At 35.0% G+C, this 27,889-nt stretch overlaps 2 protein-coding genes across 2 annotated transcripts; one reads left to right on the plus strand and one right to left on the minus strand.

Moving 5' to 3' along the window:
• Positions 1-7,521: 7,521 nt before the first annotated feature.
• On the minus strand, positions 7,522-8,304 carry LOC137402263 (uncharacterized). The gene has a single exon (XM_068088759.1). The coding sequence runs from the start codon at positions 8,302-8,304 to the stop codon at positions 7,522-7,524; it is 783 nt and encodes a 260-aa protein (XP_067944860.1).
• Positions 8,305-11,168: 2,864 nt separating this feature from the next.
• Positions 11,169-27,646, plus strand: LOC137402264 (uncharacterized). The gene is made up of 9 exons (XM_068088760.1): positions 11,169-11,332; positions 12,697-12,853; positions 13,555-13,735; positions 13,979-14,169; positions 19,948-20,118; positions 22,003-22,111; positions 23,901-24,635; positions 26,867-26,958; positions 27,515-27,646. The coding sequence occupies exons 1-9, from the start codon at positions 11,169-11,171 to the stop codon at positions 27,644-27,646; spliced, it is 1,932 nt and encodes a 643-aa protein (XP_067944861.1).
• Positions 27,647-27,889: the final 243 nt, after the last annotated feature.

Genomic DNA, 27,889 nt, shown 5'->3' on the forward strand with positions numbered 1-27,889 from the left:
TGTTCCATTATTATGATTATTATTATGATTATTATTATTATTATTATTATCATTGTTACTATTATTACTATTGTTAATTTTATTACTATTATTACTATTGTTACTATTATTACCGTGGTCACTATTATTACTAATATTACTATTGATAATATTGTTACTATTATTACAATTTTTACTATTTTACTATTATCACTATCGTTACTATTATTACTATTATTGCTATTATTATTATTGTTACTATTATTACTATTATTACTGTGGTTACTATTAATACTAATATTAATATTACTAATATAGTTACTATTATTCCTATTGTTACTATTATTACTATAATTACTGTTATTACTATTATTATTGTTGTTACTATTATTACAATTATTATTATTGTTACTATTATTTCCATTATTATTATTACTATTGTTACTATTACTACTTTTATTATTATTGTTACTATTATTACTATTGTCAAAGTTATTAATATTATTATTGTTGTTACTATTATTGCTATTGTTACTATTATTACTATTATTATTATTGCTACTACTATTACTATCATTACTTTTATTACAATTATTGCTATTATTAGTACTATTACTATTATTACTATTTTTACTATTATTACTATTATTACTGTGGTTACAATTATTGCTATTTTTAATATTGTTATTATTACTATTGTTACTATGATTACTATTATTACTTTTGTTACTATTATTACTATTGTCAAAGGAGACAAAATTAAATAAATAGTACAATTCTAAAACTTTGCCACATGGGTAAAAATTAGGTAATTTAAAATCTAAACAAACAAAATATAATTATATAAAAAACTATTTTAAATATAGCTAAAATATAAGTTTTATAAAATGAAACTTGTACAAATGAATATAATCATGTTTTTGTGTTTCTCTCCATAATTACCATTACCAATGCTTAGCCTCTTTTGGGACATTAGCTGCACATTTGATATGCAATTTTTAATTTCGTGCTCATTATCATATCAAAATTATTATATACTGTCAGTATAATGTATATTTAAAAATATTCAAAATGTTTACATTTCTTATACCCAACAAAATTTTAAAAGATTCTCCAAATACTTTGTAGTACATGTATATAATGTATGTTCAGTCAAAATGAAGGCGATCAAAAAGGTCCTCAAAGCATATTACTGTAGTAGTAGTACTCGCCCAAATGGCCTTTCTCCTAGCAGAGAAAATAGTAAAAAACAGTAAGTAGCAGTAAAAGGGTTGCAATATTTCACTGTTTTGGATTCTTCGACCATATTTTCTCTGATATAATCACTTTCAGAGTCGCCTTTTATACAGTCTGTTTGAGAATAACAGCTATTTATGGACTTCTTGTCAGAATTTTGGAAGCTATGTGCAAATGCTGACTAAGCATAGGGCAACACCTTTGCTGTGGTAACCTATCACCTTAATTTTTGAAGAAGCCCACAACTTTGGTAAACATTAATTTGTCAAACTTCAAAGTTCTTCAAAATATCTGTTCAACTTTGAAGTCATATTGCAAAGTGTAAAGTTTACATAATTGTCTCTATCTCTTTTTTTTATTTTAAGAAATAGAAAAAAAATCTTGGTATAAATATATTGCTTCATTATTTTGGTTTCTCTGAATCTCACATTGGAAAAACCTATTTTAGCTTTGAAAACTCATTAAAGCTTAACTTGCAGAGAGTCTGTTTACCGCTAGAAACCAGCTCTTTAGGAAATTCCATGATTAAAAGAAGTCTTGTAGAGGCATAATAAAAATGGCTGTTTTTCATGAGTTTGATGGTTCTGAAAACCACTGACAATGCTTGTATAAAGTAAAACGTAATTAGCGTAAATCCCAAAAATTAAAATTAACATAAAGTAGAAGGCATGAAATACAAAAATTAACATCTAAGCTTAAACAATACGATTCTTGTATATCGGACATACTCAACTTTTCGTTGTACCTCCTAGACATATGCATAGAGGCTCTCCTCTACTCTGTATAGTCTCTTTGCAAGATTGGATAGCTGTTCCATTATCACGTATGTTTGTACAATGCGTATGCAATATTTTGATATGTTGAATCTGAAAGAGGGTATAACCAATGTAAAAATTATGGTGAGGTACAGGAATTTGTGATTTTCCAGTCCAGTTAGCAGCTGACATCTTTTTGAGCTGTCCGGTGTGTTGTGTCTAAAATGAATTGAACTTGAATTGGTATTTGAATCTCCTTTCTGCAGAGATTGTTGTCATCAAAGGGCATAGTAGTTTATGGTTTTTGTGTGGGCAATAGAGGTTCTCATGTACATTTTTGCACAACTGATTTTTGACTGTACTGCATCTCGAGTCTTGTAGACTGTCTGTATCATGCTACAGCGGATAATTAGCATTTATTGTCATAATTGGTAAGTTATTTGTGGGATGTAAATATTAAAGGCATTACTTTATTTACAATGTAGTGAAGCTCTTATTATGATTATTATTATTATTATTCTTATTATTATCATTATTATTATTATCATTATTATTATTTCTATTTTTATTATTATGCCTAGTCTGTAGGTGGTACAAATAGCCCAGCATAATAATTAGCCCTATCAAGCGTAGCACCTTATCCTGATAAACAACATCGGCATTACGCGCCACGCCTACTTGTGCGTTTTCTAATGCGCTTCGCTTGAACAATACCTTAAATTGCAAGCGTATTTGACAAAGTACCGCAGCGTACCGTAATTACAATATTTATCAAACAAAGCGCTAAGGCCGAAGTTCCGCTAGATTGCCTGGCAACGCAACAATCCCGTTCGTAACGAAGCTGGTGGTATCTTGGAGCTATTACACATTCGGTAAGCAGATATTTAAGCTTTTACCTTATTTTGACGAATATAACAGAAATCATGCAGTTTGCATCGCAAAATTGGCATAATTTTATCCCCAACAACAATCATTTTTACTCCGATGTTTTATAAAAGAATAAGCTTATTTATTCACTTACTTACTGCGAGGAAAATAGACGATGGTTTCATCAATTTTAAGATATGTCTGCAGTTTTTCTACATGAAAGAAAAAACCGCAGTTCAGAAGGCTGCGTATCTTGCTTTTTTACAATAAATTTTTACAAATAATTGAGCAATATATACCGTAATGAAGTGTTTATATCGCTAACAATGCGTCAACTAGCTGGATCACAATTAATATTTAGTTATGTAGTATATGCTTAACACTAAGCTATACCTTAAATAGTTGAAGTATTGTATCAGCTTCTCAAGCACGTCCAGCAAGCTCACCGTCCTAGACAAGAAGGCCTTTCCGATATCTCCGTCAGCTGTCGACTAGCTTCGCCAGCACTTCGTGATCTTCCGTTAGGGTCAATGCCGTTCTCACGATACCCTACACCTCCCCTTCAAGCTTCCTTCCGGGGTGCCCTCACACCCTCTCTACAAACATAAATACCAACAACCAGCAGTAACTTTGTTTTTTTTTTTATCCTTTATTTTATTTATTTTATATATACATATGTACAACTCTATTTAGATGAACCTCCTCCTTAATCTTTCCATATTAATTGTGTTCACCCTCCTTATTTCTCTGGCCCAATCTCTAGTTATATCTCTCGTTGGGTGAACACCATCCCTCAACAGTTGTGGTCTGAATCTATACGTGTGGTTCCTTCTAGTGAAAATTCTTCTATGCATATAGGGGGTTGCCATATTTCTAGCCATATTAAAATCAATGATCAGTCTGTTCTCGACGACGACCATCCCTCTCACCATCCTAGTATACCGTTCATTGTCATTTCTTACACTCCTCTCTCTACTCCTAGCCCTTATAGCTAGCTGATTGTTATAAATGGCAAAGTCCATGGGATAGATTGTACAAATAACTATAGTAATGTCATTTCTGAACATCCGTATCCTATAAGGCTCATATATCTCATCCAAACTACAATTATTGGGTCTATCTAAACTACACTGTCTTACATTACCCAAATAATTAATCCTACTAAACCTTACAGGCCCTACATGAACATAGATAATAGAACCGCGGAACCTTCCAAAGTCTGATGTTATATATTGTAACGCCTCGCTCCACGTCAGACCAGGTATTGATATAGTTTCAAATGAGGAGTCCTCCAACTCTCTCACAATAGAGTTTCCCAGAACAAAAGTTTTCATGACTGTAACAAATTATAACAGTTAAATAACAACACATTTACAATAATAAGGAAATCAGATAATTATAAATCAAACATCTTTGGAGGTTTCGATTGCCTTCCTGATTTTGTGACGTATACTGGTTTGGGGTCACTCTGCTGTTTACTAGATCGTCTTCCTTGAGGCGAAAACTGTGTCTGTTCTTGTGGTTCCTCCCTTTCTTGCAGAGCTTGATGTCTCAGAAGAATTGGGCTCTGATGTCTTGATATGCATCTATTTACCGGACTGTTTCCTGCCGACAACTCCCTCTCCTGCCTATTGTCACTAGTATGTGTTTCCTGAGTAATCTCTCTATCATCTCCCTGTCCCCTTTCTGTATGGCCTTCATGTGATATCCTTGACTCTTCGGAAAATCCTGATGCTGTTTTCTCTCTTTCTTTTAGCAGTTCTGGAGAAGCCTGCACTTCTTCCGACTCTGTATTCGCTTCACCTCTTCCTACTACGTGAGCCCGATTCCTCCTAAAAAGTGTATCACTGGAAGTTCTAGCTACTACTTCCCTACCTCTAGTAGCAACTACTCGAGCTGGAACACTCTGACCTCCTGGATTATTTATGACCACTGGCTGATTTATCGTTAAATCCGATCTTGGTTTTGTCGCATGTCGTTTGTTATACCACAAGTCTCTTTTAGCTCGAATTTGGGACTCTTTATTCTTCAGCTTTTTTAAGTCAATTCTGCCCTCGGGCATAATGCCCATCGAATTCATTGATCTATTGAACAATAATTGGGCTGGTGAATAACCATTTGACAGTGGTGTGTCCCTATACATACACAACGCTGCTTGTAAGTTGGTATTCTTGTTCATCAGGCCTTTTACTGTTCTTACTGCCCTTTCGGCTTCACCATTACTTCGAGGATAACGTGGCGCACTGGTAATGTGTTCAATGTCCCATTTTCTGAAAAAACTTTTCATTTCTTCCGAAACAAACTGTGGGCCATTGTCACTGACTATAGTGTTCGGAATTCCTATGGTACAAAATAATTCTTCCAGAGTCTTTTCGATTACCGATGAGCTGGACGAGTCCTTCAACTCGTGCACCGTAACAAATCTGCTAAAGTAATCTATCACCAACAAATATTCTTTTTCATTCTTTTCAAATATATCCATTGCCAATCTCCACCAGGGTCTCTCTGGTATCGGAGTAGTTAGCAATGGTTCCCTTGGTTTCAACCGAAACTGTTCACATTTGTCACAGTTCTTAACCATTGTTCTAATTTCTGCTGTCATACCTGGCCACCAGACTATCTCTGTTGCTCTTCGGATGCTTTTTGTTTCTCCTTGATGTCCCTTATGTATGTCTTCTAATACTCTCTGCCTTTCCAGCAATGGAATAAATACGCGATTGTTGTATAGAATGATCCCATCAACGTATGTCAGAAAATCTCTAAATGTATAACACGGTTTAGCTTCCTCCGGTAATCTCTTCCAGTCCGGCCATCCATCTGCAATGTATTTACTTAACAACACTCCTAAGTCATCTTCTAGTAGTGTTGCTTTGATTCTGTTTAATCTGTTCGTGGCAATTGGCATAGCTGCTATTATTTCCAATACCATCTTCGAGTCCTTCAACTCGTCTACGTCATTTCCTATCTCTTCTACTGGTGCCCTTGACAAAGCATCAGCCAGGACCAACTTTTTGCCAGGTGTATAAATGATCGAGTACCTATATGCCATCATTCGTAGTCGGAAACGTTGCACTCTAACCGGTAGCTTGGCCAGCTCTTTGTTACCTAGTACCGCTAGCAGTGGCTTGTGATCAGTCTCTATTGTAAAGTCTCTTCCAGCCACGTAATAGTTGAACTTGTCGCATGCCCAGGCTATAGCCAGGGCTTCCTTTTCTATTTGTGCATAGTGTTTTTCTGCTGATGTGAGGGCCCTCGAAGCATAAGCTACCGGTCTCCACTCTTCATTGACCTTTTGTAGTACGGCTGCGCCTAATCCATAGGACGACGAGTCCGCGCTGATCATCGTGTCGGCAGACAGAGCATATGGAACCAATACTGGGGTATTTGTTAAAATTTCTTTGACATTTTTGAATTGTTCATCATGTAATTCTCCCCATGCCCAATCACAGTCTTTGCCTAACAGCTGGCGTAAATGATGAGTCCTATCCGCTAATAGCGGAGTAAATTTTCCCAAGTAATTGACCATTCCAAAAAAACGTTTCAATTCTGTTCTGTTGGATGGTTTTGGAAAATTTGTTACTGCTTTGGTTTTCTCCGGATCAGCTCTGATTCCATTTTCGTCAATTATGTGGCCTATAAATTTAGTTTTATTTACTTCAAACTCACATTTATCTGAATTAAGGGTAATACCTGCTTTTTCCAACCTATCGAGAACTTTCTTCAGTCTCGTATCATGTTCTTCTTTAGAGGTGCCGTGAATCAAGATGTCATCCATTTGACAAATAACCCCTTCAAGACCGAGTAATACTTTCTGCATTTCTCTTTGGAATATTTCTGGGGCAGAACTTATTCCAAACGGCAATCTTTTACAAAAAAATCTACCAAACGGTGTAATGAATGTTGTCATCTTCTGTGACTCGGGGTGTAATTCTAACTGCCAATAACCACAATTGGCATCTAATTTACTGAACACTTTGGAGTTTCCTAACTCCGCCAGTGTCTCTTCTGAAGTCGGAAGTGGGTGGTATTCTCTTCTAACTGCTCTGTTCAGGTTAGTGAAATCTATACAGACGCGAAGCTTTCCATTTTTCTTTGGCACTGCGATGCAAGGGGCACACCATTCTGTTGGCTCTTCAATTTTCTCAATTACTTTGAGTCGCTCCATCCTTTGCAGTTCTTCTTCCAGTGGTTTTCTTCGCGCTGCTGCAACCCTCCGAGGGACACTCTGGACAAACGGATCAATTTTTTTATTTATTGATATTTTCACTTTAGTGTCTAATGATCCTAACCCTACAAACATTTTAGAATACTTCTTTTTCCAATCATTTCTTTTAGCTTCTTCTACAGTTCCTACAAACTGTATCAACCCTAACTTTGCTATTGCTGGCTTTCCCAACAATGGTGAAACTAGATTATCTACAAAGTACACTGTTTCCTCAACTTGTCTACCTCCTTTAGACAACTTTACAACTGCCTGACCAGTCACAACCAACTCGTGGTTTCCTGCTCCTCTTAATTTTTTATTCGAACATTTTGTATTTCTAACATATTTTCTGAGTTCCGATGGAATGGCTGTTACTGCTGCTCCCGTATCTATTTTGAATTTAATTATTCGAGTATTTACTTTAATATCTACTAACCAAGCTTTTGATGTTTCGGTGAGTGATTCGGACACTCCATTTAGTCATTCGGAGTTGCCCAAAAACAGACCTTCTAGTTCATCACACTCAACTTCCTCAGCTCTATTTCTGTAGCCTACTTTACAGACCTTAGCCCGTGCCCAATGTCCACGACCTTTGCACATGTGACAAATAGAGTTTCGGGCCGGACATCTATCTTTTGGATGGGCTGGTTTGTTGCAAAAGTCACACTTAGGTCTTTCTTTGCTATTAATGGGTCCATGTCTTTTCTGACTACCAAATCTATCTTGCCGATAATCATCAACTGACCTTGCTTGATATCCTGTCCTATATTGTCTAACTATATCCAAGCTTTGGGACTGTTTGACTGTATCTAAATTTTCCGTACCCATCCCCTGACTTGTCATTTTTGATACCTGAGCATGGTGACTTACATACTGTTTCGCTTTAGTTATGCATTTATTCAGGTCTAGGTCCTCTACGTCTATTAGATATTCTCTAAGTTTATCGTCAGCAACTCCTACAACTATCCTATCCCTCACCATTTCATCACGAATTGTTCCATAGTCACAATTGTCTGCCTGTGATTGTATTTGTGTAATAAATTGATGGATAGACTGAGTTCCTTGCTTGATACTGTTAAACCGCACTCGTTCAAAAATAACATTTTTTACCGGTTCAAAATGTCGATCAAACATGGCTATTACATTGTCTAATGTCTTGGTTCTTCCTTCTTCTGTGGCATGAAATGTGAATTGATTGTATATCGGCACACTATCAGATCCCATCAAGAGTAGCAAATTGGCAATCTGTTGATCAGCGTCCATATCTGAATACTTCTTAGCAATTTTCAATATATCAAATTGAGCTTTAAAGACTTTCCAATTGAGTGCTAAATTTTCTCCTTTAAAATTTAATCTTTGCACAAAACGATCTTCTCTACTTTCAGCCATTTCAATTTCTTGTACAACTCCAATCGATATGATTTATAATTACCAGAGTTCCTACAAACTCTTTATAATCGAATTCCTACAAATTCGCTATTAAAACCCCAACGGAAACAATGGCAGCTCAATACAATGTGCTAATGTTAACGACAGAAGTTCTTACAAACTTTCTGATGACTTGAATCTTAAATATACCACGAATTCCTACAAATTCGCTAACTAGGCTTCTAGTAGTTAACTTCTGACACCATGTAGTATATGCTTAACACTAAGCTATACCTTAAATAGTTGAAGTATTGTATCAGCTTCTCAAGCACGTCCAGCAAGCTCACCGTTCTAGACAAGAAGGCCTTTCCGATATCTCCGTCAGCTGTCGACTAGCTTCGCCAGCACTTCGTGATCTTCCGTTAGGGTCAATGCCGTTCTCACGATACCCTACACCCATTAAACTGCGACGAAAAATCATTACCGTGTGAATTCTTGTGTGTTACAAACACGTGTGTTTAAACAATTTATAACTAAACTTAGCACTTAGAAAGTTTAAAAAAAGCAACATTGTGTTTTACAAAATGGATTACCACAAAAAACGTTTCATGAAATGTCACACATGCTTCAATGAATGAGTTTTTATTTAATAGCTTGTAGTTATATTCCATCTTTATGTAGTTTTTGATTGTTTGATTACGAGTATTTTCTTGTTTTTATTTAGTTAATAAACAAAGAATCCTAAAGTACAGCATTTATTTAGTTATTAATTTAGTAGCAATTAATAAAATATGTTATGGTGCTAATTTAATCTTCTAATCCTTCTTCATGCAGTCTGAGAATACAGACAGTGATAAATTATGCTGGTGAGATGCACTATATAACTTGAGTTAGTACTGTTTTGACCCATAAAGAGAATGTGATATTAGAAGTTATTGATTGTCTCGCAGCCTAAAATTACAGACAATAAACTGCACTGTTAAGATAACAGATTGCTTTGAAATTGAATAAAGTTTATTGCCGCTTAAAATGCTCAGAAGAAAGAGATGTGCACAAACTTGTCCAAAATGATGTATGTAGGGAGGCAGCCTGTCTCTTTCTCTCTTATTCAAATTGGACAATGCGGTGAAAGTCGAGTCATATGTGGCTGTCTCAGCATAAGTTTAATTACGTATTTCCTCATGATTGATAGAATAACATTTTTAGTTTAGCTATTTATAAATTGCTACAAATGTCTCAAAGAAGGTAATTAAAATTTGTCCCATTAATTTTTCTAAATGTTTAGTAAACACTTGAGCACCGACTACAATTCTGCCAGTTTATGGTAATTAGGTCGTCGGGTAAACCTAGTTCATCGAGGCCTTTGTATCGGCAAAGTTCTCAGTTGCTGTTCAAACTGAAAAGTAGTTAGTAGACGAAATAAGCAAGTCACATCTTCGAAAATATTACATTTGAATATAGCTGAAACCAAATACAATCCTAAAAATACATGTAAATTCAACATTATCTAGTCATTATTGGTATCAGTTTGCATTAATAAAGGCAATAATATATTCCACGATACACTTGGGCTAACCTTCTTGTCGCGTACGAAAGCTGAAATATATTAATCCATAACAGTTGAATCTCCGATCTTTTGCAGAGTATTAATCCAGTGAGTAGAGAGTTCTAACAAAAGTGTGATAATCATGTATTCTGATACACACACTATTAGTATCACCTTTATTCTTTTATCAAAACTCATCACCGCTAGTCAAATCTATGAAAAAACAATTTCTGTTTCTGTATATTACATATATCATAAACTATAAATGATTTCCATCTAATGTTTATATATTTATCTGCTGGTTGCTGTCTGACAAGAGGAACTTATTTAAGGACTAAACAATTACTATATCACCTAGATTAAATGAACAAAAACATTCTATGTCTCTGATAGAGGGCTCGTTCCAAAAGCCATTCACCATAGTGATGGTTGCAATGGAGTATGCTTAAATTGGTGAGAGGAATGGCAGGACATGCCTGACATGAGTGTCACAGTGTCAATTACATAACATGATAACAATGATTCCATACTAGGCCTACTGATGTGGTGTAAGGTTTACATTGCTTGTGATTGATAAAAGTGGACAAACATGTGGACAATATTCTAGGGGTACATGTCCCTCCAGTATCGGTTCAACCAAAATTACAAATAATTTGAATAACTCATTGCTAAGAGAGAGATACATGCTTTTCCAGATTATGATGTTATGATTGATAATAACTTGATAACTTCCATGCTACGAACTAGAGTTCATCGCTACATTGGCAAGGTATTTGCAGCCAGACGTAAGACATTTGTGTAATAAATAATGTAATTTACTAATTGTTTCCTAATGCTGCTTGCTAGGCTATGAAATGCCACTCAAAGTGCGAAAGTGCATCTAACTTTGTAATTGGTTCAAACCAAAAACTTTCACAAATTTTGTTATAATTTGTACCTAAAAGTTTCAGCCATGATGCTGTACTTCTATATATGTAGTAAGATAAATCTCAGACATGTGCATTTTATTTCTAGATTATAATGGCTGAGGCTGTAGCAGATGTTGAGCAGCTCTCGTAATGAGCTTGAGGTTGAGTTTTTGAGTATTGTTTAGCATTTGTAGCAGGTACTTGCAGGTGCTAATTTGTCTCCACTGCAGACCTTCACACACCCTTAATCACCTTTTAAAACTGAATTTCAACAAATATTGGTTTTGTTAAAGTTAAACATCACAATGGCTGAAGCTCTAGCAGATGTTGAGTGTGAATTTTGCTGCCGTAAAAGTGATACCATTGTCAACCCCAAAGTGCTACCATGCAGTCATGTTCACTGTATGACTTGTTTGACCACCTACTACGAAAGCAAGCACCAGCTGCTGTGTGGAAACAGTGGATGCGGGTGAGTCTTACTATATATTGGTTAAACTTAGATTATATAATAGTGCACATAACCAGGGCTGTGATGCATTAAAACTGCATTGCACCATTGAAGCATGGTATACAGTAACTTTGCAACCAATTACAACTTTCTAATGTGCAGTTGACACTTACTGCTACTGTAACCAAATTCTTGCTACAAATTTCTCCCTGAGATCCACTCCAGATTTATTCCCATGATGCACATGAAAGTGAACCTAGTAATTTATGTACACTGCACATGCACACTCTTCAAAATCCTAAACTGCACATGCACTGCAGCTGTGCTTTAGTATAAGGTTGATACTATGGATCAGCTTACACTGATGATTTTTCAAGTGTATATACTGTAATGTACAAAATTACTCTCTGCTGGGTTTATCAAGTCCATGAAATTACACTCTAACTCCCATATCATTTCATGTATTTTATGTAGCATGTATAGTCCGTGTAAGCAGGCATATCATGCTAAATGATATCACTAGTTGCTATTATTGCTATAGTTGATACCGTCTACATTGTTCAGAGTTGCTCAAGTCATTAGTTGCTATAGTTAATATCAGGTTTCAAGTTGCAGAGTTAAGTGTCTCTATTCTGCCTCTTTGCACTTATGAACGTCATAATTGCACTTTCGCTCTAATCGCACTAATTGCACAAGGTGATCAAAATTTGTCGATTTCAATCTTGAAATATTATTGCTGTCATTTCAGCCGAAACATAAATAACAATTGTAGATGATAAAAACCTGCCGATAATTTCTGATAAAATCTATCAAAGTTCCGTGCAAGTTTATCTTTAAGTTAGAAATATATTGTTCAGTTTAAAGACAACCTTAATATTAAGATTATATAACATACCGATACTCTGGATGAGATGTACTAATATTTAGTGCAAGTTCATCTTTAAGTTAGAAATATATTGTTCAGTTTAAAGACAACCTTAAAATTAAGATTATATAACAGACCGATACTTTGGATGAGATGTACTAATATTTAGTGCAAGTTCATCTTTAAGTTAGAAATATATTGTTCAGTTTAAAGACAACCTTAATATTCCTGTATGTTATAATCTGTATGTTTGTCTCAAATGGTATTTAAGAAAAACAGAGACCAGACTTTTAATCCAATGATGTAGTCATATCTACATATTAGCTGTTCCAACTTTAATTTTGATAATAAAACCTCCCCACTCTGCCCTTTACAGGTGCAGATCCATAGATTGATCTACTACCGACATACAAGCTTAGAAAAAGACTCGCCCATCATAGAATGACTCATATAATGCATCATCTAGCACTGTATGGCCCATGTAGCAAATAGTTTATCATTTTTGAATAATTATTTGCAGCCAGGTGTTTGAAATGCCACCAGCCAATCTACCATCTTATGACTTGGGTACAGACAAAACACTCTGTGATGTTTGTCTAAAGAAGAGCTCACCAAGACAGAAAGCTATCAGCCATTGTACTTACTGCTCTAAGAAGTTCTGCCCTGCTCATTTGGAGGTACTAGTGTTTCCTTTTTAGATTTTTATGTGAGAATTCAAATCAGGTAAGAGCAGTAGTTTTTTGTGAAGTTGTTAGTATATATTATTACTTTGCATCAAGCTGATTTTAATAACCAATTGCTTTTTAGTATCCTACTATACAAATGCACAAAGATACAATTCGAAGGTAATAGGAATTGAAATAAAAAGTTTTATGCTCATCATCAAAGAATTTACTCATTTTTAATTTATAGGCTGGACTTTTTATTTTCACAAACAACAGCTGTTTGTAAAAAATTTAAAAGGTGTACTTCAACTTCAATTTTTTTGTAACTTCAACTAGGGTGAATACGGTCTATTGTGGGTTTTTAGCCATTTAATATTTTTGACTTTTAAACAATGATAACTTATCTTTTAAAGCCGCAATTGTTATATTGTTGTGAAATAATAACTTAGAGAGTCAATATAATGTACAGCAAAAGAACATGCTTTAGTCTGAGTCTAAATAACTACTCATTGAGTGTTGGCAACTTAACAACTATCTAAGCCTCATAATCTATAAACTCTGGTGAAAGCACCCTGAAACAAATCTGTTCTAAACTAACTTTATAATTGTCACATGAATATTTTACTGATGACAATTGTTCCTCACCATTTTGAAATTGAAAATATGAGAAAGTAGCCAAAAGTCACAGTATTGTTTTGACTTTTATACTTCAGTCCCATGATGCACTGGATGAACATAACAATATAACAATACTTGAGTACCTGGCTCAACAGCAAAAAGCTAAAGTCAGTAGCTGCCCCAAGCATAAAAACCAACAATATATTCTTGGATGTGGAGTCTGCTATGTTCTCAGCTGCCTGAAGTGTGTTCCTGACTTGCCAACCTGTGACACTGGTATGTAAACTTAATGTAGGTGTTTGTAGGTCTCTAAATGTTATTACATGTTTTAGACACAATATATTAGATCTAGTGAGATATTTATTTGCTCAGAACACCAAATGATTGTCTTTGGTTGTAGCAAGTGTATTTCTTTGTGTTTGCAAATAGTGTAAACAATGCATAAACAAACATATCAATGTTTTTAATATTTACCAAAGTAGATAATTTGTTATATGTGAAGTTATCTTCTTGATTTAGGTTCTACACATTCTTTGCTTCCATTAGAGGACCTGGCATCAGCCCTTCTCACAGGCACGATATCTGCTGAGAGTTCTGCAAAGGATGATCAGTTCGAAGTGCTGTTCAAACGAATATCTAAGATGGTCTCTGAATATGACAGTCAGACTGACGATATGCTAAATATGATTCATAAGAAGAGAGATGAGCAGGTTAGTTAATTGTCTTAGTCTATGTTTGTGTTTAATGATTTTCTGCACCTTTTTATTTGCATTTTCAACTTATTACTGTTTCCTATTTTATACATCAATAACAGAATAGGGAGAGCTATAGAATTATTTGTAATTAAAATCTGGTTCAATTAAGAAGTCTCATTATGACATATTCTCTATTTCAAGAGTACAACAGCTACCAGAGGTAAAGTTTGCTCACATCGTATATCTAAAATATTTCCTTTCATGGTGTATGCTGGCCCTGAAATTTATGTTGGTAGATTTGCACTCGAACTAAAGATTGAAAAATTTAAAGAATCTTCCTTAACTCACATCTTTCCTGCTTTCCAAAGGAAAAAACCTCGACTTTACCTTTTCAGCAAATGACCATACAGTAACAGTAGCAGTATTGGTTTGTATCGACCAATTTTCTCATTTTCATTTCGGTTTTACTTTGCTTATGGTTCATGGCTATGGTAATTCTACAATGATACAGGGAACGCATACTTTCAATAGCATCTCAAAATGGTTTTCTTGGTTTATATAGAAAGCATGGTCTATTAGGCAATATGAAAATAATAAAAACGTTTCGTACTGTCTAATATAGAATAAAGTAAAAACTCTGTTGTACTATACCAAAAATTGGATTATCGACACTCTGACGCCTGCACCGATCAATCATATTTAAGCAGTTCTGAAAAATTGTACCTATTCCCTGAACTTTATTGACACACGATCTCACACAGTAAATTAAATATTGTATATATCCATATATTTAACTGCATGGATAGTTTATCTTTATATTTATGCTAACTGTAGTTATAGCATCACCATTATACACTTAACTCGGATGCAGTAATTGCAACAGCATTAGAATTATTTATACTGGATTTGATAATTTACACCAACTTTCTATTTTATGACGTGAAATTTTGTACGTAGCTTGAAGCAAATACTTTACATAAATTATCTATGTTATGTAGAATTTACATTATAGGAGGTACACCTTTTAGGATTGTCTGTTGTAGCAGCTGAATGGGGCCAGCAATGATGACAAATGTAAACATACTTTATTGAGTATGTTGAGGTGACTAGGGTCAATTTAATTTGTTGAGTAAATCAACACCTATACATTTGCTGAATTATACATATGTGAAATAATATAAATTCTGTGTGTAATATGTATATATCATCTACAGCTGTAAAATAGAGATAATATAGAAAGTGGTGGAGACCTCTATGCATATGGTTGGTATTATCAAGATGGCTGTAACAATAATGCATCAAATTATTACACAGGATATTATGAAACTTCGGGTTCTGCATGTAACTACAGTGATGACATCATTCATTCAATAGTGGTGTCATTATTATTATAATAGTGAGTAGAAAGCAAATGAATTTTATTCAGATTAAAACTAACTCAATATACCTTCGAACTGCTTTAACAGAAAGTGAATCTAAACTTTATATATATACTAGCTGCATTACCTGCCTACAGAAGCGGATTCACGTGCAGCATAAGGTTTATCGAGAGTTGTCTTTCATACTGTAAAACAACTCCAAATATGCAGTCTACTGAAACTGTTGTCCTGATCAGAGTATGTATGCACATATACATGTCAATGTTGGGGAAAACAATGGAAATTTGCACTGTGTCTTACAGCTAGATGCGTGTAAAATCTAGTAAATAATCTAGATTCATGTGTCTAGATTCATGCATCCGTTCATACACGTCTATTTTTGCAGTTGACGATCGCGCACTTCTGCCGCTGAGCCTCGGCTGACTAGTCTTTACCTGCCGAGCAGTTGACAACCGGGCTCTTGCACTCGCCTTGCGATCAATTGGTTTGCACTCGCAATCAATCACCTTGCAATCAATCGGCCCGCACCCACCTCGCAATCAATCGGCCTGCGCACCTCGCAATCAATTGCCGTGCACTCTCCTCGTAATCAATCTCCTCGCAATCAATCGCCTCAAAACCAATTGCCTTGCACTCACCTTGCAATCCCTTCCCGCTCACCTTGCAATCATTCACCTTGCACTCAATCGTTTTGCAATCAATCGCCTCGCACTGGCCAACTCATTCATCCGGAAAGCCGCGCCTGGAGACTCGCTGTACTCGGGGCGAAAAAGGTCTCCCACGCATTCCCGAGTGACGCCACGGCCCTAAGTCTAGCAGTACTACCCGGCGTTGCCCGAGTAGTAAAAAGAGTCTTTGCACCAAAAATTGATTTGTATTTAACATATAACAACATTTGCCATTCTAACTTTCAAACTACCCATCATGAAAGAAGTGTTTTGTGTAGTTGAAATAAATTAGGAGAGAAAATGAATCAACTGTAAAGGTTTTCAAACCACTTTAAATTTAAAATTTCATAACTTTCAGCGACCTACATCTTTTGATAAGGTATAGTGGAACTTCAGTTCTCGAACATAATCAGTTCCAGAAGTTCGAGATCCAAAACAATTTTTTCCATTGAAATTGAATAATGTAAATTTTAATCCATTTCAAGGCGAGAAAACAAATTTGGTAAAGTATTTTTTAAACATTTTACACCATAAGCTGTACTTGTACCCGAGTAATAAAAAAGTCTCTGCACAGAAAATTCATTTGTATTTAACATGTATAACGAAATTTGCCATTCTAACATTCAAACTACATAGGTAACATAAACAAACATGATAGGTAAACTATCATGAGAAAAGGGCTTTGTGTAGTTGAAATAATTTAGGAGAAAACAAAAACAATTGTAAAGTTTATCAAACTTTGTCAAACAACTGTAACTTTCAAAATTCATATCATGAGAAAATGGTTTTCAGCCTGTCTAATAAATTAAAAAAAAAATTTGTAAAAGAGGTTAGATGTAAATTTAAAATAATCAGCAAGTAATAGCTAAATTAAGTCGGTTTTGCAACAATTACAATAAAGATGATTCGGTAATGATACAATTAATACAAACTGAGAAAACAGAATAAAATTTGTGAATATGTAGAATTAGTAATAACAATTCTGGCATAAAAGTGTGTGTATAAAAGGTTACAGCTCCAACAACAGCTATTCATCGAAACTCTGAATATGACGGTACTGGTACGACGATATGTTATGTAAAATAAAATATTATAGCGTCTTTGTCTGATCGAAGGTGAGCGAATCTAGATGCTATTCTCACTCAAGATAATACGATTGTCCATGTGAAAAGTAGTGACCTTAACAGCGATTCAGCATTTGAATCTTAAGAAAAGCCAGAATTGAAGGTTCACAAAAACGGCATCGTGTGTCATAGAGTTAATAAAATTTAATCGCCAAATTTTAACATTGAGAGAGTCTATTGCCAATATCGTTTTGCCGAAAACGAATTAGCCCTAATACGTCGAAGACAAAAAAAGCATCGTGTGTCATGAAGCTAAAAGAAAGCCATACAGTTGAAATTATTATGTAAATTTTGTGTGAAATTGGCAAACGATGAATAGATTATGTATAGAGGCGCACTAACCGGAGATTCCCGTTAATGCGCTCTACATGTAGATACCTAGTAGCGGCAAATAGTCCGAAAAGTACAGTACTCTATAAGGCAGACACATTTACACACTCGAGGACAGACAAACAGACAGACAACGATTGTCGTTTTTATAGTAGACTAGCTGCATTACCCCCCTACAGTAACAGATTCAAGGGGCAGCATAAGGTTTATTGAGAGTTGGCTTTCATACTGTAAAACAACTCCAAATATGCAGTTACATCTCCATCTCTCCCTCTTTCCCCTCTCCGTCTCTCCCCTCTCTCTCTCTCTCTCTCTCTCTCTCTCTCTCTCCCCTCTCCCTCTCTCCCCTCTCTCTCTCCCCCTCCCTCTTCCCCTTCTCCCTCTCTCTCCCTCTCCCCCTCTCTCCCCCTCTTTCTCTCCCTCTTTCTCTCCCTCTCTCTCTCGCCCCCTCTCCTCCTCGCTCTCCATCTCTCTCCCCTTCTCTCCCTCCCTTTCTCTCTCTCCCTTACCCCCCTCTCCCTCTCTCTCTCCCCCCCTCTCCCTCTCTCTCCCTTTCTCTCCCTCCTTTTCTCTCCCTCTCTCTCTCTCCCCCCTCTCCTCCTCGCTCTCTTCCTCTCTCTCCCCTTCTCTCCCTCTCTCCCTCTCCCCCTCTCCCTTTCTCCCCCTCTCCCTCTCTCTCCCTTTCTCCCCCCTCTCTCTCCCTCTCTCTCTCCTTTAGTTCAACGCAACACTTGCGGATAGACAACATTTTTGGTTTTTCTGTCGGGCGTATGAAGAAACAGTTTTTGGCGTGTGCCTACTTTTGAGCAGGCGACATGTAGCTGGTCATGGCTAATGCAGGGTGACAGTAAGTTGATAGCAGCTGCTCTCTTTTATTTCACAATGGCGTATCGCAACCCTCGGAGTACTCATGAAAGTTCTGTAATACTAAGTTACAGTAGGCCAACTCGTAGCTGGAAAAAAATTAGTAACTCGGCTGCTGAAGGAAATGAACATGACCCACTATCACGAACAGCGGCAAATCCAACGTTATTAAGTAGTGGAGATGTGGCAATTCATATACAATACAACACCATATAAGAAACACTTACCTTTTTGATGTGGAAATTTAGTAGGTGAGAAATGCGTTTTTCTAGTGGCTCCAAGAAACAAACGTTTGCGTGACCTTCTCGGTACACGTTGGCAGTAAGAATTAATTGCATGTAAATAACTACTCGTTAATTTATTTTATTTAATAAATAGTACATTTGTATAGCTGTATAGACACCTTTGCATAGGCCGCAAAACTCAGGAAGGCGCTTTTTAACACGGCAGAAAATTTGCTGTTTAAAAAGCGTGCTAACCGGGGATTTCGGTTAATGCGCCCGAGCGATGAAAGAAAAACAACAGAATCGCAACACCTTTTATATAAGCCGCTTGGCTCAAATCGTCAGAGAAAAGTAGCGGTTAATAGTCCATATTACGAAATTACGATATTCAGTATTCATATTAGTTTGGTTGGCTTCGTTCGACCGAATGGAAAAAGAAAGAACGCTCTATAATTTATTTACTGTTACTACACATATTAATTCAGTTCGTTTCGTACGACCGAAATTCGTACGACGATAAAAGGAAAGACCGCTCTATAAGGCGGACACTCAATCAAACAGACAGACAACGATTGCCGTTTATATAGTAGATAGAGAACAGCGTTTTTCTAGTGGTTGCAAAAAACAAATGTTCACATGACCTTCCCGGTACACGTTGGCAGTAAATATTAATTAGATGTAATTTACTACTCATTAATTTATTTAAAGAGTAGTAAACTTTATTTAATTCACTACTAATATTTACTACTAATTTAATTTTACTACTTACTCATATTAATTAAGTTTGCTTCGTACGATCGAATCGAAAAAAAAAGACCGCCATATAATTTATTTATACTGCTCATCTTTGGGAGTTATCGGTGACTCAATATATCAAGAAGACAACTCATACTATTAGCATGTCAGTATTTATCGTCCATCCCTACGATGAATAGCAGGTTACGTAATATAATAGAGGCGTGTACTAACTGGAGATTCCCGTTAATGTGCCCTAGCGGTGAAAAAAAACACAGAATAGACACGCCCTTATATAAAAGTAGCGGCTAATAGTCCGAAAAGTACGGTACTCTATAAAGCGGACAGACAGATACACAGATAGATAGATAGACAGACAGACAACGATTGCCGTTTATATAGTAGATAGAAAAACATTTTTGTGTACCGTTTATTTTCATTTTTGTATCAGATTTGATTATGACTGTAGATAAACTCACTGAAGCAGCAGTATGATGAAATAGAGAAGATGGTGCTTGAGAACAGGCAGAAGTCTAAAGTACAGATTACTGATTTTCTGGAGGATGTGGTTCTTGACAAATGGAAAAGTCTCAGAAATCAAAGAGAAATGTTGGAGACTAAAATCAAACATTCTCCACCAGTAAGCAAAAAGTTGAATATCTATTAATAGTAGAACTATTATGGAGGTGCCGTTCAATTAAAGGCTGGAATTGTATTTCCATTTGTTCATCAAAGTTTTTGAAAAATAAATGTTAGTCTTTTTTTCCTCCTTAACGAATGTAGCCTAAATTATTTCCTCGTTCTGGTAGAGCAATAATAAAGTATAGTAGAACATCAGAGTAGTAGAGGACTCCTTATAGAGATATTTCTAATACTGAAGTTATAATTGACAGTTCATGGCATCATGCCAGTCTCTATATAAGTATTATTACTTATAACATGGCTAGTAAGTTCATTTATATATATAAATATATATAATATATTATATGAATATATATAGTCAAACTTCAGAGTAGTAGAGGAGTTCTTAAAAAAATGTACCTAATACTGAAGTTGTAAATGAAAGGTCCTGACATCATACCTTTCTCTATATAAGTATTATTACTTATTACATGGCTAGTAACTTTATTTATATATATATATATATATAAATCTAGTGTTTGTCTGTACTCGTTCTTCTGTCCAGTTATAACGGTAGGTTGTTTGCAATGAAAAATCACCTTCATACTAAATTCTTACGGTGTGTGGTGCATAATGACAATTTTATACAAACATTTTGCTTTGTCATATGCAATACTATGTTTTTGCCTACACTATCTGAATTTTTTTTTTATACAATATCAAAATAAATTTTGAGCTTTTCGAGTTCATAATGCTGAATATATTGAAATAATTAAGATACCGGTAGGCTGTTTGCTGAATCTCCTCCAGCCAACATTTGAGAGAGATAGCTCGCTTTGTCTCTCTTATTTCAGCATTATTCGTTAATAATTATGGTATACACTAACCTGGAAACAGAGTAGTAATAACATTTTAGCTGAAGACAAAGTTGAAGTGTAGTAAAGTACATATTAGAACTTAGATTTAATTTAAAGGTTACTAAGATAATATAATTTAAATTAAATTTAGCATTTATCTTATATGTCTGTTTTAGAGGTAAGAACTCCTTATGGCAAGTACTACACATAGTTTATTGCAAGGTACCATTTTATTGCATCTCACAACGCTAAACAATCTAAATACACTAAAGTTACGGCAGGTAACTACAGTTACCGCAATTTACACATTATTTTGTTGCTATTTTTAATATGAATGGTGTGTGTATTAAATTTGGATGATTTTCCCCAGGTATTATTGGCATTAGATAATTACTATGAGTTTAAATACTCCTCTAAATGAAATAGTTGCCTGACGACGCCAACAGTAATACTATTTAAAATCATATGACAAGGGTTCATTTGTGTATTAATTATTATTGCTTTTTGTGTTTTTTAAACTTTTTTCCAAAGCTGTTTTTGCCATTACAATTTTCTTTATTTGTAATTCTAAAATGTTCTGTTTTAATTTCAAATGTCCTGGTACACCTGTTTTTTCTGGTTTGGGTAAATCTGTCAAAGCTAAATGCTTTTCGTTTGGGCAACTGTATTCTCTGGATCAGGAAATGCCTCTACATTTTTTTTCAGTCGATCAGACAAAGTATAGTACATCAAAAGTTTAACCTATTGTTATGTCATAACACTGTTGTCTGAGCTGGAAGGGCCAACTCTGTGAGCACTGGCATAGTCAGACAAAATCTTCTAATTAGGGCAGGAGTGGCGGCTATCAAAAAGCTGAGGGGACTGGGAGCTGCTACGAACAACAGGGGTAGAGTTAAATTTAAATTTAGATTAAATTTTAATCGGCTAAATTTTAAATTCAAAAAAATTAAATCGGAAAAATTTTAAACCAGTTAAATTTTTACAGTTTAACCTCTTTAGTATATCCGTAACAGCTTTTAACAGCTTTTAACCCATTGAACGTGTAGGATGATATCGTGAGAGGGTTCAAAGAGCTGAAGGAACAAATGGACAAATTTATTGTGGAGGAGTTGCCTAAACTGAAAGTGGGAGGACAACTCCAAGTGAGGCAAACAGGTATGCTAAAGAATAAAATTAAACAATCAAACTTGTAGTCTAAAGTAAGACTTCTACCATATTATTTATGTTAAAGATGAGTCTAGAGTAAAATTGTTACGCTTACAAGTGAATAAGCTATCTTTGGTGATTTCTTTGAAGGTGCATTGTGTTCAAAGATATGTTAGCTATATCAGAGCCGTATAGTTTCAGATTCCCGTGACCAAAGAAGCGTATATGGGAGCTCGCTCGTTTCCCAACAAACAGGCCGCGCCTACTATTTTTATATAACTTATAATGGAGAGGCCACAACATTAACCAACAAAATCTACTCCCACTGGCAGTCGCTTTAAAGTTGATTGTTGTATTATGAACCATTTGAAAGAAAACAAAGTTTCCTACTAATAACGTTTTTATGAAAGCATAAAGTAAATGAAAAATAGCGGTATTGAGAACGAGGTACGAATATTCTATTAGAGTTCAGTAAGTCGATGGGGTTTGTTTGGAATCAGACATTTTTGTTTTCGGTTTGGTCGTAAGACTTTGTGAAGCAATATTACTCTGACAGTACAGAGTTGTATTACTTCACAAAGTTTTGCGATTAACGAAAGCGTGTATCGAAGCTTCCACGATTCCAAACAAACAAGAAACGCCTACTATTTTTATATAAGCTATAATGGAGAGGCCCCAACACTAACCAACAAAAATTACTCCCATTGGCAGTCGCTCGGAAATTGATTGTTGCATTATACACCATTTGAACGAGGACAAAATCTGTTACAAAAAACTGCAAATAGTTTTTGTACAAAAATATAGCGAATGCAAAAAGGTGAGATATTGAGAGTGAGGTAAAAATATTCGCTTATAGATCAGTATGTCGATCGGTGTTGTTAGGAAACTAGCGTTTCTGTTTCTGGTTTCTGTCTGGGACTCTGTGAAAATATACGGCTCTGAGCTGTACAAACTCAATATAACAAGTCAAATTACGCAGCAAGCATGCAAGTGTTAAAAATAGGACCAGGGTTGAGCCTACGATGGCTACTGGAAGAAAAGCAGCAATAGACCAATCTGCATACTAATTAACTAAATATGAATATATTCATAAACAAAAATCATTTATATATGATTTATGTTAAAAATAAGTGTAGAGTAAAATAGGTGATATTTTCTCTCTCTATATTTTAATAATTAACTAATCTTACAATTTGTACTATATTTGCCTGTAAATTAATAGAAATGATAAACACAATCAAAATGCAGAGATATGCATTCTCTACTCTCAGGCTAGGATAATACATAACTACCTATTGTTACAATATCTTTGCGTGTATAGCAAATAAAAATTGTACATCTATACATAAAAGCTTTACTCTTAGGCTAAAATAAATTAGAGACACGATTAAAAGTTTTTGTGCGCTGAGCTAGTAATTGTTAGCCAGTCTCTAGACGCATGATCTGCTCTGAGGCTAAAACATCATTAAAACACTGTTAGAGTATCTTGATGTATATAACTTGCATTTTGTCACTCCACAACTTTAAGCTCTTCTAAATTTTAGTCAGTTATTAAAAGAATCTGTATTTTCATTATTATTATTTTCATATTACACAATTTAATATGTTAAACTTTTTCATGTCTCTCGTAGATGATTTGAGCCAATGAGTAATCAAGTCTTAATTATTTAAACTAAATGAGTAATTAGGTAATCTGTCATTACTCTTTTCTAGAATGTTGCACTGTGCTGCCAAAATACTAATATTTTGTTACACCTTGTAAGTACGTCATTATGTTATTATATTATTAATGTTTCAGGTGAAAAGCGTGAGATTGAGTTGAAGATTGTTTCAGCTGATGACATAGTAGTCAACAGCAACCAGCACCCTGTAGTTCCTCAACCACTACAACTTCCTTTATTCCCTCCTCCAAAGTCTATGACTTTACTCAAATCCATAGAACTACCATCACAGCCTGTATCAGTATGTCAGCACGAAGGAGTTACATATGTAGGATTGTTTAATGACACAGTCAGTAGAATTGATAGCAACTACAAGCTGCATGACCCATTCATCTCTACTTCTGGTCCTGTTGAGTCCATCAGTCTCCATGAGAACAGACTATACATATTGTCTTATAGTGCACCTCGCACAGTAAGTGTCTATGATCTGTCAGGGCAAGTGATCACAACCTGGCAGCACCCTTATCATGGCAGTCACTGTAGCATGCTGACTGTAGCAGCTGGTAATGTAGTGGTTGCTGATCCTCTTAACAAGAGACTAACTATTTATTCTCTCACTGGTAAGACTCTGCGTAACATCAGCTGCCTCCTTTTGAGTAATAACGAGGTCTCGATATGCGCTGGACATGGTGATGATGTCATCATAGCTGACTATAAGACAAAGAAAGTCTTCAGATTTAACATCACCACTGGGAATGTCATGTGGACTTTCACCCATCCTGATTATCCACAAGGTATGGTGTGTTATGGAGACTACATACTGGTAGCTGCAGAGAACAGCAGTATCATCTACACACTCAGCTATGCTACAGGTAAGTTGTATGTATGAGGTGCTGGTTATTAACATTTATCGAGAGTTTCATGTTGGCTTCAATAATATAAAGTGGTTATTAAGTTGTTCTGTCAGGATCAGTTCTTATCAAGTAAAGAGAGTAATTTAGAGCTTTTTTTTAGTAATTTAGAGTTTTTTTTCGCGAAAATTGATTAAAAATTTAGAAAATTCTTAGCAATTCAATTACAACTAATTTTAAACACATCATCACTTCATTTATAATATTTAAAATTAAATTAAATTATATTATAAACTTACACAACTTGAGTAAAATATCATGGAGATAGTTCCTTTGGCTCTTCTCCATTGTAAAAGACATGGAAAGTAGTTGATTGTTTATAACTAGTTCACAGGCAATCCCATATGTTAGATATTCAATGTATAATTTCCTATCTGTAAATTAATCTTATGCTACATATAGGTTTGTACAAGTAAACAAAGAAATGTGACAACTTTCTTCTAGTAAATTTGGCAAACGTCCAAATGAAACTAATCAAATATTTTATAGAGCAAGCAGGCCAGGGCCCAGGTACCAGCTTGTTGCTTAAAGGTGGACTTGCAACAAAGTTCACATTACAGTTATTTGATATGAAAAAATTCATCATGTCTTGCTCTGTTGTGTTGTAGGTGCAAATTATGTGGAAATGTGATTACAAGCTCTTAAAAGCTCCAAAACGAACAGTTAATCGCAGCCATCACGAAACCGCTGTAGTTTGGATTCTCTTTCCAAAACGGCTCAAATATGACGTAGCTGTGGTAGATGGTTTCTGTTCACACTATCATGTAACCTTATTCGTCGAAATATTTTCACAAATATACTTCACGCATTCAATAAAGCCATGTCTATTGTTCTTACGCGTCTGTTTTTTCGCCATTGTAATGCTGTCATTTTTTAGCACTGATATCTTATAACGTACCATAAAAATTTGTTTAATTTGTTAGCCTTAGCTTGAAGGAGTACATATCATTGTCTGATGATCATGACGAGCCTGTTGGTCACTTGTGATAATCGAAAAGTGCTGTAGAGATTACTTGCGAAGTATTGGTCACATGATCAGATTATGACTTAATGCCAATTAAACCAAACCGAAACAAAACTGCAAAGTAGCGAGCATCTATATTTTATATGGGGTCTTCGGTAAAACCCGAAGTGTTTGTCATAAACTGTTGCTACGATAAGTTTTACATTGTGCTTTTTATTGGCTTTCAATTCACGAAAAAACTTCAAGTGACAAGACAATAAATAAATTTCATAACTACGTCAGAGAAATAAAGAGATTCTAATATATGGCGGCTTTTAATTTTTGAGCTTTAAAGAGCTTTTAATCACATTTACACATACTTTGCACTTACAACACAACAGAATAAGACATGGTGAATATTTTGATACCAAATAACTGTAATGTAAATTTTGTTGCAAGTCAACCTTTAAAGGATACAATCAATCCTTGACTTACACCTTAATATAAACTTCAACATATCTGTAGAGATAAAAATTGACAACTGACAACAAAAACTTGTTCTAAATATCAGCATTTCATTGGTTTTGATGCTTGTTTAATTTTAGAAATTTTCGATTGTAGAATAAATTAGTGAAAATACAGTAAATTCTTATGAACATATGATCATCATCCTATGCCTATTCGTCATGAAAAAGAGTCATGTAAAGCAATAAAACAATTATAAAAATGAATGTTACAGTAACATTTATAGTTTTCATGTAGAAGGTGTGCCAGGGATGGTAGCTACAATAAATGACTCAGCCAAGCCCACCCATATTTTGGAGACTATATTTTTGCTTTCGACGTTACGACTGCTTATTAGCAAGATGAGGCTCTCATGGATGACTTTCTTGCAGAAACACTATTTTCTCGAGTTGATCAATTTTTTAAAACTAATCAACGTAGTTATAGTTAAATTTTATCAAGGTAGTTATAGTTTTTTTCTAACTAAATGGTGGCCTACAGATAAATTGATTTTTTCTCAAATAGAACCTGCAAGTTATCTCGTTTTAGCAAAGTGGAAACAAATTTGTTTGCTATAACTTATAACATTATAACACTATAATTTTAAATTAGAATTGCATTATCCTTTTAATAAAAGCACTGTCCTGTTCTCTGTGTAGTAACTAACCGTACAAGGATATAATAAGTGTGGATGTGATGATGGTACAGTAATAATAATTAAGATATTCATACACTTTTATTACAGGTGAGAAAGTATCAGAGATGAGAGGTGATGATATTTCTACCAACAGTCTCTATGGCTATATCTTTAGCCTCAGTGTTACTGGTAACACCTTGGTTGTGCCTCAGTATACATGGTTGACTAACAAGTTACTCTTCTATAAACTGAGTGAGAAATAAGGACCACATTCTTATTAATCATCATATAATAATATTCATGATCAGGTTTCATCAAGACTGACTACTCTACAGTAAAGTTATACTAACAGTATCATTATTATTATCATCATATTTTATCTTCTATCAACTTTGTTAGCTAAATGGCTGACTGTATGATCGTAAACTGCTTATTTAGATGTAGTGCTGTCAGAAGTTAAACTTTATATTTTGCTCTGCAGCCGCAGCCTCACATTGTAAAAGTGGGCCAAAAATAGCAGTTATTTAATTTCGAATCGTGGTATTTCTTTCTATTTGTGTTTCAGACTTGAATGCGCATAAAGCTAATAAACTTTTGTGATTATCACACTATACATTAACGATGAGGTGGATAAACATCTATTTTTAAGATGATTTTGAATAAGATTCCTGTATGGTGATTACCTCCACTTTTTATTGTTTTTCAGTTGTATTTTACCGGATAATATCTTGTATATCTTATGTATAATTTCAATAGAAGCAAGCTACATGTATTATGGACATAGAAGTTGAAATAGGCTTGAGGATAGGCACTGATATGGAAATGGGCAGTGTTCCTAGGCATGAACTTGAACATGGAAATGAATATGAACAGGAACCTAGGATATAGACTATGATAAAAACAAGGGACATGAATGTGGTTGTGGACATAGACATGTTCATGAATATAGACATAGATATGAGCAAGGGCGTGAACAGGTTCATGGAGATTTATGCAGTAATTGACATACAGCAATGGCCAAAATAGTTGAAACGCCTATTGAAATAACTAGAAACTCATGTTCATCTTGAAATAAAATGGCTGCTAGAGCAGTTGGATGACTGAAACTATATATTTTCTATTTCCTCATAC

The sequence above is a fragment of the Watersipora subatra genome, chromosome 8, assembly GCF_963576615.1.
Source record: "Watersipora subatra chromosome 8, tzWatSuba1.1, whole genome shotgun sequence".
Taxonomy (NCBI): domain Eukaryota; kingdom Metazoa; phylum Bryozoa; class Gymnolaemata; order Cheilostomatida; family Watersiporidae; genus Watersipora; species Watersipora subatra.

Bases quoted from the DNA above. Each gene is read 5' to 3' on its own strand.
- LOC137402264 (XM_068088760.1), top strand. From the start codon at position 11,169: ATGGCTGAAGCTCTAGCAGATGTTGAGTGTGAATTTTGCTGCCGTAAA. The intron at 11,333-12,696 runs GTGAGTCTTACT...AATTATTTGCAG, and splicing joins TGTGGAAACAGTGGATGCGG to CCAGGTGTTTGAAATGCCAC. The intron at 14,170-19,947 runs GTTAGTTAATTG...TTATGACTGTAG, and splicing joins ATAAGAAGAGAGATGAGCAG to ATAAACTCACTGAAGCAGCA.
- LOC137402263 (XM_068088759.1), bottom strand. From the start codon at position 8,304: ATGGACGCTGATCAACAGATTGCCAATTTGCTACTCTTGATGGGATCT.